The following is a 14,485-nucleotide window of genomic DNA, read 5'->3' as shown; positions in this document are numbered from 1 at the left end:
CGGGTGGCAGGGCTGCCACTTTCCACTTCTCTTGACCCTTGGACGCATCATCAAGTCCTCAATGCCCGTGTTCCTCACTCATCGAACGGCAGTGATGACTATGCCTGTCTCACAGAGCTGTTGCTGTCAGTATTAAATGTATTAATGCAAGTTCTGCCCCCTCAGAGTAAGTGGCCAGTTAATGTACACTTCCCTCTCCAAAGCCCATGGCTCTGCCTTAGCTTTTCTAGGGCCCATCTTCAGGGATCAAGGTCCAGCTTGTGAGCCACGACTCCTGTCTTAAGGTTTCCAGCCCAGGCTAGAAGACTGAGACGCCCCTTGCAGCATGCTCTATTACCATCGTCCAGTCATTCGCCAAATGTCTATTAACACGTGCCACATCTTTTTTATCCATTCACCTGTCGATGGACATTTAGGTTGGTTCCATGTTCTAGAGGGGTGGGATAGGGAGGGTGGGAGGGAGGCTCAAGAGGGAGGGGATATGGGGTATATGTATGCATAGGGCTGATTCACTTTGCTGTACAGCAGAAACTAACATAGTATTGTGAAGCAATTATACTCCAGTAAAGAACTATCTTAAAAAAAGTCTATTAATACCTCCTGTGTGCCAGGCACTGTGTCAAGTGCTGGAGGTAGAACATGCCACAGGGCACTGTACAGCTCCGTGGGGAGACCAGCCAGGAGACGCATCAGTGGGCTAACAGCTGAGAAGCTCTGAGGACAGTGCCTGGCACACAGAAGTGCCCTGTAATGTTCTTAAATAAATGGTGTGGTCACTTAACGATGGGTAAGTATAGCCGCTGTGGAGCACCCAGAGGGGCAGCTAAGCCAGGTGTGGGGCGTCAGGAGGAAGTGACACAGAACTAAGGTGAGATGGAGGATAAGAGGGGAGAAGACGGGGCTGGGCAGAGGGCGTGGCCCAAGGGCAGCCGGAACCGCCTGAGTGGGGAGCTGGAATCAGTGCAATCTGGCTGCAGTGAGAGGGTTCCTGGCAATGAGGAGGAGCCAAAAGAGGCAGGCAGCTCGGGGCTTTGTGACCACCTAGAGGGGTGGCCTAGGGAGGGTGGGACGGAGGGAGACGCAAGAGGAAGAGATGTGGGGATAGATATATACATATAGCTGATTCACTTTGTTATAAAGCAGAAACTAACACACCATTGTAAAGCAATTATACTCCAATAAAGATGTTAAAAAAAAAAAAAGAGGCAGGCAGGGATCACAGTGTGGGTCTTAGAAACCGTGTTAAAGAGCTGCTTTCACTTTAACTGCACCTCAAAAAAATTGTTAACCTAAAAAAAAAGTCACTTGTAAAACGAGTGAAATAAAAAGCAGTCTTCTAATAGGACAAAAAGAAGGATCGGGTTTAACTGAACTCAGCGGAACCTCACTCCTGGTTTTGCAGGGGACTCTAATGTCCCAGCAAGCCTCCCAGACACTCCATGGCGACCAGATGCCAATTCTGTGCTCCTCAGGGTGGTATCCCAGGGGGAGGGCTTCCTGTGCTAGGCTTTCCCAGACCTGCGGGCGTGGGTTGTTGGGGGCAGGGGTTGCACCCATACCTCTCTGGCCTGATCTTGGCCAGAAGTTCTGTTCTAACCAGACTCTGGGTTTTCTGTCTTCACAGATGTTGGAGCAGCTCAAGTGTTAGCAACGGTCCAGCCTGCTGGGGCCGAAATTGGTAGGTGGCTGCCCAGCTGATTCTGGGTGCAGGGTGGAGGGGCAGGAGGAGGTACCCTGAAAGGCCCGGGCAGGTGGGGTGTCCTGGTAGGGTTTCCTGCCGGTCGTCATGGAACTGGGGCAGTGTTCACCCCCAAGCCTGCCTGAGTGGCTAACACAGCTTCATCCCGGGGGTGTGGTGCTGCAGGAGAGCCTGTCCTCGAAGGGGACGTGAGTCGTCAGGGTCACCTCCATCCACTCTCGGTGGCTGCGGCCACGAGCCCGGGACAGCAGGTGGCTTCCGTGGCCTGGCCGGTGTCTCTCTGCACACGCATGGTCCCAGCCTCTCTCCACCTCAGGGCCCCGCTCACCAGGCACAGTGCCGCTTGCATGTCACCTCCTCTGGAAAGGCTCTCGGCTCCCAAACTGGCCCGCCCCAGTCTCCTGGCATTCAGGTGAGCTCTCGTCTTCCGCTGCTGACCACAGGCTCTTCAAGGTGGTGTCAGGGACTCATTCATTTGCCTTCAGCGCTCAGCAGAGCAGGCAATCAGCACATACTCCACAAGTGAACTGATGAAAGAATAAGTGAGGAAGGCTACAGGAGGCCAGAGAAACGAGCCATCAGCCACTTGGGAATGATTTCCACAGCTGAAGGGACCATGGATGGAGTTCCAGGAAGAGGAGTTGGGGTGTGGGTGGAGGTTGAGGGAGGGGATGTGCTCCCAGGAGAGTGGAAAATCAGGCCGACCTCAGTGAATTGGACTGTGGAACGTTAAGGACCAAGTGAATGACTTTGAACTTCATCCTGATGTAAAGGGAGCTGTGAAAGACCTTTGCCGTGTGGTGACTGATTGAAGCTCCTTGTTCAATTCCTCCCTGCCCTTCAGATATCAAATAACGCCATCATTGGGATTGCTGTGGGCTTCACCACATCGGCCAGCTTCCTGGCCCTGAAGATCTGCATGATCAGGAAGCACTTGTTTGATAATGACTCCTCCGAACAGAGAAGCACTAACGTGGGCTTCAATGGTAAGGAAATGATGCTCAGCCCCATCTCTGCCTTTGCCTGAGACAAGACGTGACCTGGCCAGTCACCTGGCGTGAGGCTGTGAGGGCAACACTGGCTGGAGAGAGAATAAAAAACATGGGTTGAAAAGAAATGCAGCGACCTCTCTGTGTCTCTGTCTCTGTCTGTCTCTCTCTGCTTCTCTCTCTCTCTCTGTACTTTTCCATTTAGTCATTCTTGAGATTCCTAAGAATCAGCTTTCGTGCAGTAAAGGTGGGAAAGGGGGCTGACTGGCTTCAGACAGTAATTTCTGTTCTCTTACTCGATCACATAGTGCGATCACATAGTGCGATCAGATGAGACCGATCCCGGGAGGTGATGAGGCTGCTGCTGGCATGGGTGGGTGGTGGGAAGTGTGGCTGGCCCTGCCTACCTGGGCCAAGTTGCACTTTTTTTCATAAATTGGGCAAGTCCTGCCCTGAGGAGCGCTGAGCGTATCCTCATGATCCAAACAGAGCTGGGCTTACGTGAACGCAGCGTGGCTCCCCACAGGCCGTGGCAGAGGTGCATCCCATGCAGATGTTTTGACAGCAAAATGTAACATTGATTCGCACCCCTTTTCTCTCAGGGTGGGACCTGCAAACTCCATTCCCCGTAGAAGACTGCTTGATGGGATGGTGATGCGGTTTTTCAGAGGATGAGGAGGAAGGACCCTCACCATGTATCTGGAAAATATGATTATTACCTGCGAAGATGTGCAGAGGGGGGCAGAGGGAGGAGGAGGCAGCACTCAGGAGATTCCAGCGTGTCCAACTGCACAAGCAACTTCGTTGGTCATAGGACTTCACTTGCCGTTGATTTTGTATCACTAGGAATATGAGGGGAGAGAAAAGGCTCTTCCTCACACAGCAGGAGATGTTCTAGATCTCCTAAGGGCAAGAGGGCCCAGGATCTGCAAGGAGGGGGGAGGAGAGAAGCCACTGGTGGGGGTGGGTGGGCGGTGTCTCTGGGGAAGCCTCAGTTTTACCCGTGTGCTGAGCTAGAGGGCTCAGTGAGGGACCAGATGGAGAGGCTACGACCGTGCCAAAGGGGAGGGGGCAGAGCACTCAGCCCAAGACCACCTCCCCTCCAGTGACCCCAACCCAGGGAGCCTCTCAGCAGTGCCCAAGTCAGGTGGCTCCGACCCCTCCTGCTGGCCTGGCACTGAGTGAGCCGCATCACCATCGCAGGGCCCCCTTCCTAATGCCCTGCTTTCTCTGTTTAGACAGCATCGAGCTAAAGAAGAGAACTCCAAGGTAAGGTCGCTGCCAACTTGTGACTGGTATTTTCCCTCCTGTTTTATCCATCCTGCTCCATCGCCTGACATCTTAGCTCCTTTCTCCAGTTTGAAACTCTTCCTAGGGATCTAAGATGCACCACACAGCCCCCTCTTCTCGATCTCCCCTCCTTTGGGCAGTGGGCAGGTGTCATCTGAGTGGGGAGCCCACAGGGTATGGTAGCCAAAGGGAGCTTGGGCTGCCTTCTCCACACTGTGGGTTAGATTTTGCCCTACCTCTTGCTCAGAGTCATCCCAGTGTATCCCCCGCTCTCAGGATCATGTCCCGAGCTCCTGCCATGTCCCAGTTGGGAAACCACATGTGTTCTGCCCCCAGCTACCTGGCTTCCCTGCTACCACCCAGCCACATTACTCTTCTGCATAGAGCCTATGTGCTCCAAGGACAATCCTACCTCAGGACCTTTGCACTTGCTCTTTTGTATCATATGGAGTACTCTGCACCCAGAGAGCTGCAAGCTACTGCAAAGGCCTCTGGAGCAAGGATCTGAGTGATACCAATGAGGCAGCCAGCCCTGGGGGCTGAGTGAAGGTGCAGGTAAATCCAGAACAGCCGGCGTTTGTCGGGGTGGGGAGCTCCTAGCTGGGGGATGCCCTCTGGGAAGTAGGTGGTAGAGCAGGTGTGGGCAGTGGGCTGGGGGTGTGTGTCTTGGTGACTACCTTTTTTGAACATGGTAAGTCTGAGGCTTCTGGAGACTTCCAAGTAGAGGAGATGTTCAGTGAGTGTCTGGCATTCAGGACAGATGTCTGGGCTGAGACAGGGTGGTGGGCTTTTAGAGGGATGCAAAGCACGATCTCCCCCTCCAGTGCTTCCCTGGGACCTGGGGCTTGGTAAGTACAAAGTAGCATCTCTTGAAGAAATGGGTGGATCTGTGGATGGAGAAGAGATGGATGTGTGGTATGCGGCCGTCAGGGGGATGCCCTATGGATGAGCTGGAAATGGATTTTTTCAAGACTTTCACTTTCTGAAGGATCTGCCCTCCTTCAGACTTTCCAGTTTCTGGCACTGATTTCTGAGCGTGACGCCCTAAAGCATGTTTCATCAGCTCTATCTCCAAGCATTGCCTCTCTCTGTTTCTGATGCTCATTGTTTCTCTGTCTCGTTCTGTCCTGTCTCCAGTCTTCCCCCTCTACTGTCTGTTTGGCCACCCCACAGGGGCCTGGACTGGGGGCAACAGGTGTGATTAGGGTGACCATTTATCTTATCATCAAATCAGGACTTTTTGAGAGTGGAGAAGAGACATTACTGTACTAATAATAGTGTCAGGATGATAGGCGTAAACCCACGTTGTCCTAGGAAAATCAGCAAGTGGTTGTCCTAGGTTTGGGAGGCCTGGGAGGCATGGTCTCCAGGTCCTGGGGTGGCCACACAGCTGTCCTCTCACTGGCAGTGTTACCTCCTCTTGCACCCAGGGTTCTCACAGAGGGGTTAGGTAGCCAGCTCCGGGGGATTTTGGAAATGTGTGGTGGAATTGGGGGCTTTTGGGGCTGGGGTAACCACAGATGCCATGTGTCCCATCTCATACGCACACATTCACACACACACCCAGACCCAAACTGGCTAAGTTGTCCCATTTCTCTCTTTCCAGAAGAAACACGCTGAGCGGCTCCCAACTGTCACCAAATCCATGACCCACTCATGCAGGAAAGTAGAATTCCAAGTCAGCCAATGCCCCTCCCTTGCCCCGCCCTAAGGGCCCTTCTCCCTGGGCAGCTCTACCTTCTTCCAGCCCTTGGGGGATTGGTGTAACGACAGGTTCCCCTGAGCGTGCAGCTGCCACCACTCGCCAGGAGGGCATCCTCGTCCCAGCTCACCCAGGGCAGCACTCGGACTGCTCTCCCACTATAGAATCAGGGCAGACCGGCCTTTACCAGGGGTTCTAACAGGGCTTTGGCAGTCTGGGTCAGGGGAGGCAATAGACTAAGTCTGCAAGGATGAGGAGGATTAGCTCTTGATGGTAGGGGTGAAGGGACCTGGGAATGCATAGATGAGCCCCAGGCTCAGGACCTGCATCACCTTTGGGGGTCTTTGGGGGTCTCTGGAGTGGGGAATGTAGGATAGGGGTCAGTTTGGGATGGATGTGGGCGGAGACTCTGCCCACAGCATGGTCTCAGGGGCCCTCTGCTGGGTGACTGAGGCACCCTGGCGTGCGGCTGCGGGCTACTGTGGCCAGCTCTGGTCCTGTGTCAGAACAATCGAGTGGACAGGCAGAGATTCTGGCAGAGTGATCTCACCACCCACGGTGAGCGATGCTGTCTTGACCCTCCAAACCACCCACACGCATCAGAGGACACTTTGGGTTAAGGCATCGTGCTTTGGAAGCTCCAGTGCCCCTGATAGTTTCCAGAACTGTTGCAAACCCTGATTCAGGGACATCTTAGTCATGGAATTCACAAAATTGAAAGATTTCACAATGCCTAATGCTTAATCCTGGCCCATGCGTACATGCATATGTGCGTGCTAGTGGAGGCGATTATGTGATGACTCAAAATGAAGGCCTGACACGCACATGTCTGTGTGTGTGAAGATTCTGCTGTGAACAATACAAAGCAAACCAATTCAAAAGCATTGTTGAATGAACAGTCACTGTGCTTTTACGTTCCTACATATGATCGTGTTAGAGAGCAGCTCCGCTCTGTATGTTTGGATGTTCTGAATTATTTTGATACATTGGAGCTGTAGGAGATTTCCACAGTCTAGGCAAGGTGGCTGCCGTAGTCATTCAACAGTAAGCACTGCAAGAGTGAAGTACAGGAAAGGGAACGTGAAGGGTGCAGGGGGAAGGCAGGGTGAGGAGGAAGGGAAGGAACGGATGAAGGATGGGGAGAGGCGGGTGGCTGGGAGTTAATGGCTGGACGGGAGTCCCACCCCCATCTATTCCCCCACCATGTGCAGCGGACTGTTCTCAGCATGTATCACATCAGAGCTTCTCTGCACAGAAGGGAGCACAACTCAAGTTTCCAAAACTGACACTAGATGGAGTCAGGCTGAGTCGGGAAGAAGTTAGACCCGAAAGAAAAAGCAAAGGACAAGCAAGCCCTTCTCCTGTAGCAGAACTTTGCCGGTGCTTTCCGTCACCTAGGAATAATTTAGTGAACATGCTGCCCTTCTGTTTTGCATGTTAAACCTCGACTTCTCTGAAAGGTGAGTTGTAAGAGTGATGGACCGCTCTTACTGAAAGGAGGAAAGGCAGTCCCTCTCTTGTCCTGCGCTGGCTGGTGGCTCTCCTGCACGCCCCCCACAGGACGGGAGGGGGATTGCTAGCCATGGGCCAGAAGTCCTGTTGCCAGGGTGGCTGTGAGACCAGGAATCAGCATCTCTTTGGGACAGCTAATATGGGGGTATTTTGGCAAGATTTTAAATGAAGCTGCGGGCTGTTTGCCTGATTAGATCTGAGAAAACTGGGTTTTAACAGCAAGATAAATTTTGTCTTATTTGATTTGATTTGATTTTCCAAGACCTTCTCTTTGACAGAGGCCAATCAACCGTTAGCCAGCTCAGTCCATTTGAAGACAAAAAAATTCCAAAACTTTTCTTTGTGTCATCAAGCTATCAGTTTGGCAGAAGTGTCTGCCTTTCAACGCAGCTGTGGGGTCTCAGAGTGGACAAGCCTGAGTGTGCAGGGCAGCCTTCATGAAGGGGAACAGGATCCTAGGCTGCTGGCTGAAGGAGCCCTGCCCCCAGGAAAGGAGGCACCTCCTCCAGGTTTATCTGAATGGTTGGTTCACAACTCACTTCCCCTAGTCCTGTTTTCCTGCACCTCATCACCACCCATGTGCTCTCACAGTCCTTCTTTCTGAAAAATCTTCAAAGCCACAGAAGAGTTGAAAGAAGAGTGCAATAAAAACATCTCACCTTTCACCTAGATCCATAAATTAACATTTTGCCCTACTTGCTTTATCTCTGTGTACATAACTTTTTTCTGATTCATTTAAATACTAATATAAATATCATGATATTTCACCCTTAAATACACCATGTATCTCCCACATAATCACAGTACAACAACATGAACAGTAAGAAATGAATGGAAATGGGTGGTAATTTGATAGCATCATCTATTACACAGCCTGTATTCAAATGTTTCCCAAGTATCTCTTATATTTCTATTTTTCCAAGCCAGGAGCCACTGTATTGGATTTTGTCCCTTTTTAGTCTCTCTCTCGATGTTGCCTTCTCTCTGCATGGCACTGTCAGTTTTGAAGTACGTAAGCCATTCGTCTTTCATGATGTCCCATTTTCTGGATTTATCTGACTGTTTCCTCTTGAGCAGATGCAAATTGAGAATTTTGTCAGGATTGCCTCAGAGGTAACGTTGCGTGTGTATCTTTCAGTGCAGTGCACCAGGAGGCACATGACCCCGGTCTCTCTCAAGGTTGGTGTCGCTGCTTTTGATCACTTGGTTAAGGAAGCAACAGCTAGATCTCTGCACTGTAGAGAGAAAGCCCTGCCTTTGTAATTAGTAAATAATAGAAGGGGTGGGACTTTGAGATGGTGGGAACACCCTGACCCCAATAATTCTTCACCCAGTGATTTTTCTTTTTTTTTTTTTTTTTTGCGGTACGCGGGCCTCTCACTGTTGTGGCCTCTCCCGTTGCGGAGCACAGGCTCCGGACGCGCAGGCTCAGCGGCCATGGCTCACGGGCCCAGTCGCTCCGCGGCATGTGGGATCTTCCCGGACCGGGGCACGAACCCGTGTCCCCTGCATCGGCAGGCAGACTCTCAACCACTGCGCCACCAGGGAAGCCCCACCCAATGATTTTATATTTGTTCATAATCCATGTTTGAATCAGTTATTGCATTGGAGGTTACAAAGTACTGAGTTTCTAGTTCCAGAATTCCTTCTACATTTAATAGCTGCATTCTTCTAGAAAAAGACTGTCCTCTTCCCCTTTTCTCTTTCTCTTTCTTTTTGAACATTATTCCTATGGACTTCAATGCACTATAATTCATCACCATCATGAATCTTTTTCATGCTCAAATTGTCACAAGTTATCAGTACAAGTCACTTCTTGGTGGGTTTAGACAGGACCCCCGTAGTCATTGAGCATTTCCTAGACTTCTGACACAACACAGTGTCCCAGGCTCACCTTGTACTGTTCCTGCTCAGACCTGGAATCACCCATTTCCCCTCGACCCATGTTTTTCTCCTTCTCCTCCTCCTCCTCTTTCTTTTTGATGTGGAATAGTTTTTGGAAACCAAGATCTGGGCACAATGTGTGCTCCTGGCTGTTGAAGCACCATCGCTTGTAGGCCCTCTCAATGGACAGTCAGCAAATGTATATTTAAATCAAAAACTCAATACCATAAGGTTCTTCTTGAGATTTCCTCATTCCATATTTCTATTTTACCTCCTCTAAAGTGAAAATCTTGTTCCCCAACCATATAAATATTTTTACCCATTTGCTCTGCCCTATAATACACACAAAATATGTACTTCCAGAATTACAACACTGTACAACTATAAATTCGCTTAAAAATTTCTTTGCAGGGGCTTCCCTGATGGCACAGTGGTTAAGAATCCACCTGCCAATGCAGGGGACACGGGTTCGAGCCCTGGTCCGGGAAGATCCCACATGCCGTGGAGCAACTAAGCTCGTGAGCCACAACTACTGAGCCTGCGCTCTAGAGCTCGAGAGCCACAACTGCTGAGCCCATGTGCCACAACTACTGAAGCCCGTATGCCTAGAGTCCATGCTCCACAACTAGAGAAGCCACTGCAATGAGAAGCCCAAGCACCTCAACAAAGAGTAGCCCCCTGCTTGCTGCAACTAGAGAAAGCCTGCGTGCAGCAACGAAGACCCAACGCAGCCAAAAATAAATAAACAAATAAATTTATTAAAAAAAGAAAGAAATATGCAGGAAGGGCAAATGTCTAGATACAGAAAGGTAAGTGGTTTCCTGGGGCTATATGTAAGAAGTGGATTGAAAGCGAATGGACATGAGGGAATTTTTTGAGGTAACAGAAGTGTTCTAAAACAGGATTATGGGGATGGTTGTACAACTCTATAAACTGCGGAAAATCACTGAATTATAAATTTACAATGGATTAATTTATGGAATGTAAATTATGCCTCAATAAAGTTTTGAAAAACAAAAACAAAAGAAAGAATCTGCCTGCCAATGCAGGGGACACGGATTTGATCCCTGGTCCAGGAAGATCCCACATGCCGCGGAGCAACCAAGCCCATGCACCACAACTACTAAGCCTGCACTCTAGAGCCCGTGAGCCACAACTACTGAAGCCTGTGCGCCTAGAGCCCATGCTCTGCAACAAGAGCAGCCACTGCAGTAAGAAGCCCATGCGCCGCAAGGAAGAGTAGCCCCCTCTCACCACAACTAGAGAAAGCCTGCACACAGCAACGAAGACCCAAAGCAGCCAAAAATAAAAAAATAAATTTTTTTAAAAAAATTCTTTGCAGTTCTTTGTTCTTAAAATTTAGTCCTCCATGTGTACAGAGTATTGTGTTCAAAAAGAATTAACTATTTTCTCAATGTGGTTTCGCTATCAATTTGATACAGTGTTAGAGACATTTGTTTCAGTGTATATGCTGGTTTTAGTTTCCTATCTTAATCCTTTTAGTTTAATTTTATTTTTTGAGTATGTGAAACATGCGTATGGTTCAAAACTAAAAACATGTAAACAGGTAAACTCAGAGACGTCTTGCTCTCATCCTGTCCACTCCACCCTGTTCCCACCCACTGCTTTGAGGTAATCAATCTCAATAGTTCCCATTTTATTCCTCCTGTGTTCCTTTTACAAAAATGTATTTAATTAAAATTTTTTTTACATATGTACAATGTTTATAAAATTAGATAAATGTTTATACATGTACATATATGTATGTATATATAAATATATATTATTCTGGTTCTTATATGGGTTTATTTTTATTTGGATCTCTGATTCATTTGGTATAGTATGTGGTATGAGATATAGTTCCAATTTTATCTTTTTCCCAAATAAAAATCCAGTTATTTCAATATCATTTTTCAAAACCACCCTATTTTCCCCAGTGTTTTACTTGCCACCTTTATAATGTTCTAAGTTTCCGCATATGTTTGGATACTTCTAGACTTCATGGTATTCTCCAATGGTATTTGTGGTTATTCATGTGCCTTTACCACTCTTTCTTTTGGTGGCTTCATGTATGCTCTATTACTTGGCGGGGCTGGTTCCTGCACACCCTGCTTTTCTGTTTTAGCTATTCCTGTGCATTTGTTTTTCCATATAAACTTTACAGTCAACTTCAGAATCTAGCTACAGAAGCAAACATCTTGGTATTTTTATTGGAGTTGCATTATGTTCACATATTAAATTGAAGACAATTGACTTCTTTATGACATTATCCTTCACTGACAAGAAATATATTTTTTACAAGTCTGTTTTTTTGCTTGTCTCAGGAGAGTTTTCAGATTTTACTCTTACGGATTTTTCACATTTCTTGTTAAGTTTACTTCTAAATATTTTATGTTTTTGTTGCTTTTGTAAATGGAATTTCCCATTATGTCTCCTACTTGTTCATTGATTGCTTATGGATTTTATTTTTTTTGGTGTGTTAACATGACAGCAGCTACCTTATTGAATGCTTTTATTGTTTTGTTCATTTTCTTCTTGATCTCCTTGAGTTTTCATCATATTATGTCATCTGCAAAATTGTAGATCTTCTCTCCCAATTCTTAAGCCTCTAATTGTTTTCTCTTCTCTGATTGCATTGGCTAAAACCACCAATGTTAAATAATAGTGGAAACAGTGAGTATACTTGTCTTGTGCCTGATCTTGGTGGAAAATCCTCTAGTGGTTTTCATTAAGTAAAGTGTTAGCTTTAGGGCAAAAGTACACATGTTTTATCATGTTACGGGAACACCCATCAATTCCGATTTTACTGAGTTTTTCAGAAATGTGTGTGGGATTTGGTCAAAAGGCTTTTCAGCATTAGCAGGCATTAACTTATCCTCAGCATTTATACCCTGGGATAGTTCCAGGCAAACCAGGACATATAGGCACCTTGTTACTAGTTTAGTTTTTTCCTTTTGTCCTTTTTGGTCTGCATGATTTTTGGAGGATGTGGTGGAAGATTTGTGTTTAGGCCGCCACTATGATCTTAGAGTCTCTAAAAGTCTCTTTCTCTTCCTCCTGATGCCCAGTCCATGTCTGCAGCCTGATTCACTTACTAGTCCAGCCAGCAGATGCTATCCCAGGCTCTGCCCAGCTTATCTTTTCCTGCAGGTTATGTCTGGATCTCTAGGGGCTGGTGGCACACCTGTTTGTAGAGGAATCCCTTTCTTGTCAGAGAAGAGTTCCTCAATGTGGTAACTCACGGTTGCCACTTCCCCAGCTCAGGGACATTGGGGGTGGGAGGAGACTGCTCTCCTGGTCTGCCCATCTTCTCTGGGCATTGGTATCTCAAGTGCAAATGATGACTAGGTCCAGCCACTTTTAATCCTCTCCTTAGCGACACCTGAAGGGGTCCTTTCAACTCAGGAATTTTTTAAGATAATAAGAGGGATAAACTTTCTGTTAAGCCCCTGGACCTCTAGACCAGACAAGTCAAACTCTTTGTTCCTCTGGACCCGCCATCCTTTAAAGGAGAAGCACAACAACCTGACAGCATTTGAGGCTTTCTCTTGGAATCCCTTCTTCCTCTTCTCTCTCTCACTATCCTTGCTTGTTTCCAACTTGCTTGTCTTCCATGTAGGCTCTGATGCCATCAAGCTTTGTAACCCTGACCTCGACCTGTGCCCTTGGTCCTCCACACATGGGGTAGTTAGGTATATGCTGTCTTTTTTACGGATGTGGACTTGGCTTGCCCCATTGAGGCTTCATTCTGCCCTGTCTTTCCGCTATTTCTGCCCCTTCTCTCATGGGCAGATGCTAGACTCAAGATATTAGGACTGAATATGCACAATGGAATGGAATAAACAAGTATACAATGTAAGCATAAGTATGTCATGCTGTTATAACTATGGGTAATGTTTATGTGAAACTACAGTGAAGTTTTGGTGGGAATTTGGCCTCAACATGGAAGTGTGGGTGAGACCCTTAGCCAAGAGTGGCTGCAGCAGGGTCTCTGCCATACTTTCAGCCCAAGCTCTACCATATCGGGGTCTGGTTCAGTGACCATCTTTTCTTCCATGTTCCTAGCTTTTAATATATATCTTTACTGCCATTCCCTCATGCCAAAGCTGATACACTAAGTGTGGAGAAGTCTCACCCTCTGTAAGAGTGTATAGTTCAGACTCGAAGGTATCAGTTTCTAGTTACATTCCCATCGGCCTGTCTACCTTGCAGCACCTGCTCAGGTCCTTGCAAACTCTTCGAATACAGAAAGTGGCACTTTCCCCTCGATATGCTTATTAACCTTGGGGAATGACTTCTTCCCTTTTTGTCACCAAAGTGGATGAGGTTTTGTGGCCTTGGTTTGGCAGGCAGAAAACAACCTCTAGGTTGAGCTCTATCTGAAAAACTCTCCCCTTTATCTAGAGCCACTGGTCTTCAGGTCCCTTTCTATGTCACACAAGGAAATGCCCCACCTTGCTAAGATTTGCTGATGAACTCTTTCACACCTGTTTAATTGTGTGGGGTGCATTAGCATATGCCATGATTAGTTAGAGCATAGTCACTCTTGTCAGTAAATCTTCCAGATGGTTCTTTTTCTTTCCAGAAATGCACTCTTGTCAGTAAATCTTCCAGATGGTTCTTTTTCTTTCCAGAAATGCACTCTTGTCAGTAAATCTTCCAGATGGTTCTTTTTCTTTCCAGAAATGCACAAGTGATTGAAAGCAGCCTCTTCAGAAGGGGTTTGGCACTCTGGACAGCTGCCCAAGGTTGCAGTCTTGTAGATAGCTTAAGTTTGAGCAAACAAAGCTGGTGATGGACCTTCACACAGAACTCAAAATCCAGGGCAAATAATAGAACTTAGAGAATCTAAAGTGCCTCTGTCCTGAAGGAAAATATTGCTTCTCTTCTGCAAGAAGCTGACTTCATAGAGGGAAGTATGAGCCCTCTTTCCAGTAGTGAGAAAGTTTGGAAGCCAATAAATGCTCACTGGCTATCCTGGTTCCCCAGTTGGAGCTGGTCATGCTTCAGGATGGCATTGTGTCCATGTCAGTGGATCTTACTGGCAGCAAATGGCTCATGGAATGAGACCCAGCCTCAAGACACAGCCTCTCCAGCACCACCATCTTACCAAGAGGTGAGCAGCATTTTCTAGACAGTAGGCCTCACCTCAGCTGCCAAAAGAAAACCCAAGAAAACCCTTGTCAACATTCAGGGGCCCTGAAACATGGAAACTATGGGGCAGTCTCCACTCCTATAAATGAGAGACAGACCTTCCAAAGGATGAAATGGCAGGCTGGGCTGGAGTGGGAGAAAGGGGTCTGATGGCCGTGGAATGGGCCTGCAGCTCTGTAGCTCTTCAAATGGTGGAGCCAACAAAGGATTAAATGAGAAAGCAGCTGCCATGCCTTGTAGAGAGCTATACAAATG

General features: G+C 47.7%; 1 protein-coding gene across 1 annotated transcript; it reads left to right on the top strand.

Moving 5' to 3' along the window:
* Positions 1-873: 873 nt before the first annotated feature.
* TMEM273 (transmembrane protein 273) lies at positions 874-13,401 on the top strand. The gene is given in 7 exon segments (XM_029244801.1): positions 874-976; positions 1,625-1,678; positions 2,544-2,551; positions 2,553-2,685; positions 3,927-3,957; positions 7,241-7,293; positions 13,289-13,401. Coding segments are annotated over 7 exon segments (495 nt in total).
* The last annotated feature ends 1,084 nt before the right edge of the window (positions 13,402-14,485 follow it).

This window comes from Monodon monoceros, unplaced genomic scaffold, assembly GCF_005190385.1.
Source record: "Monodon monoceros isolate NGI ecotype Baffin Bay Population unplaced genomic scaffold, NGI_Narwhal_1 Super_Scaffold_4, whole genome shotgun sequence".
NCBI lineage: Eukaryota > Metazoa > Chordata > Mammalia > Artiodactyla > Monodontidae > Monodon > Monodon monoceros.
Note: the sequence above shows the minus strand (reverse complement) of the source record. Positions and strands in the feature narration are given on the sequence as shown.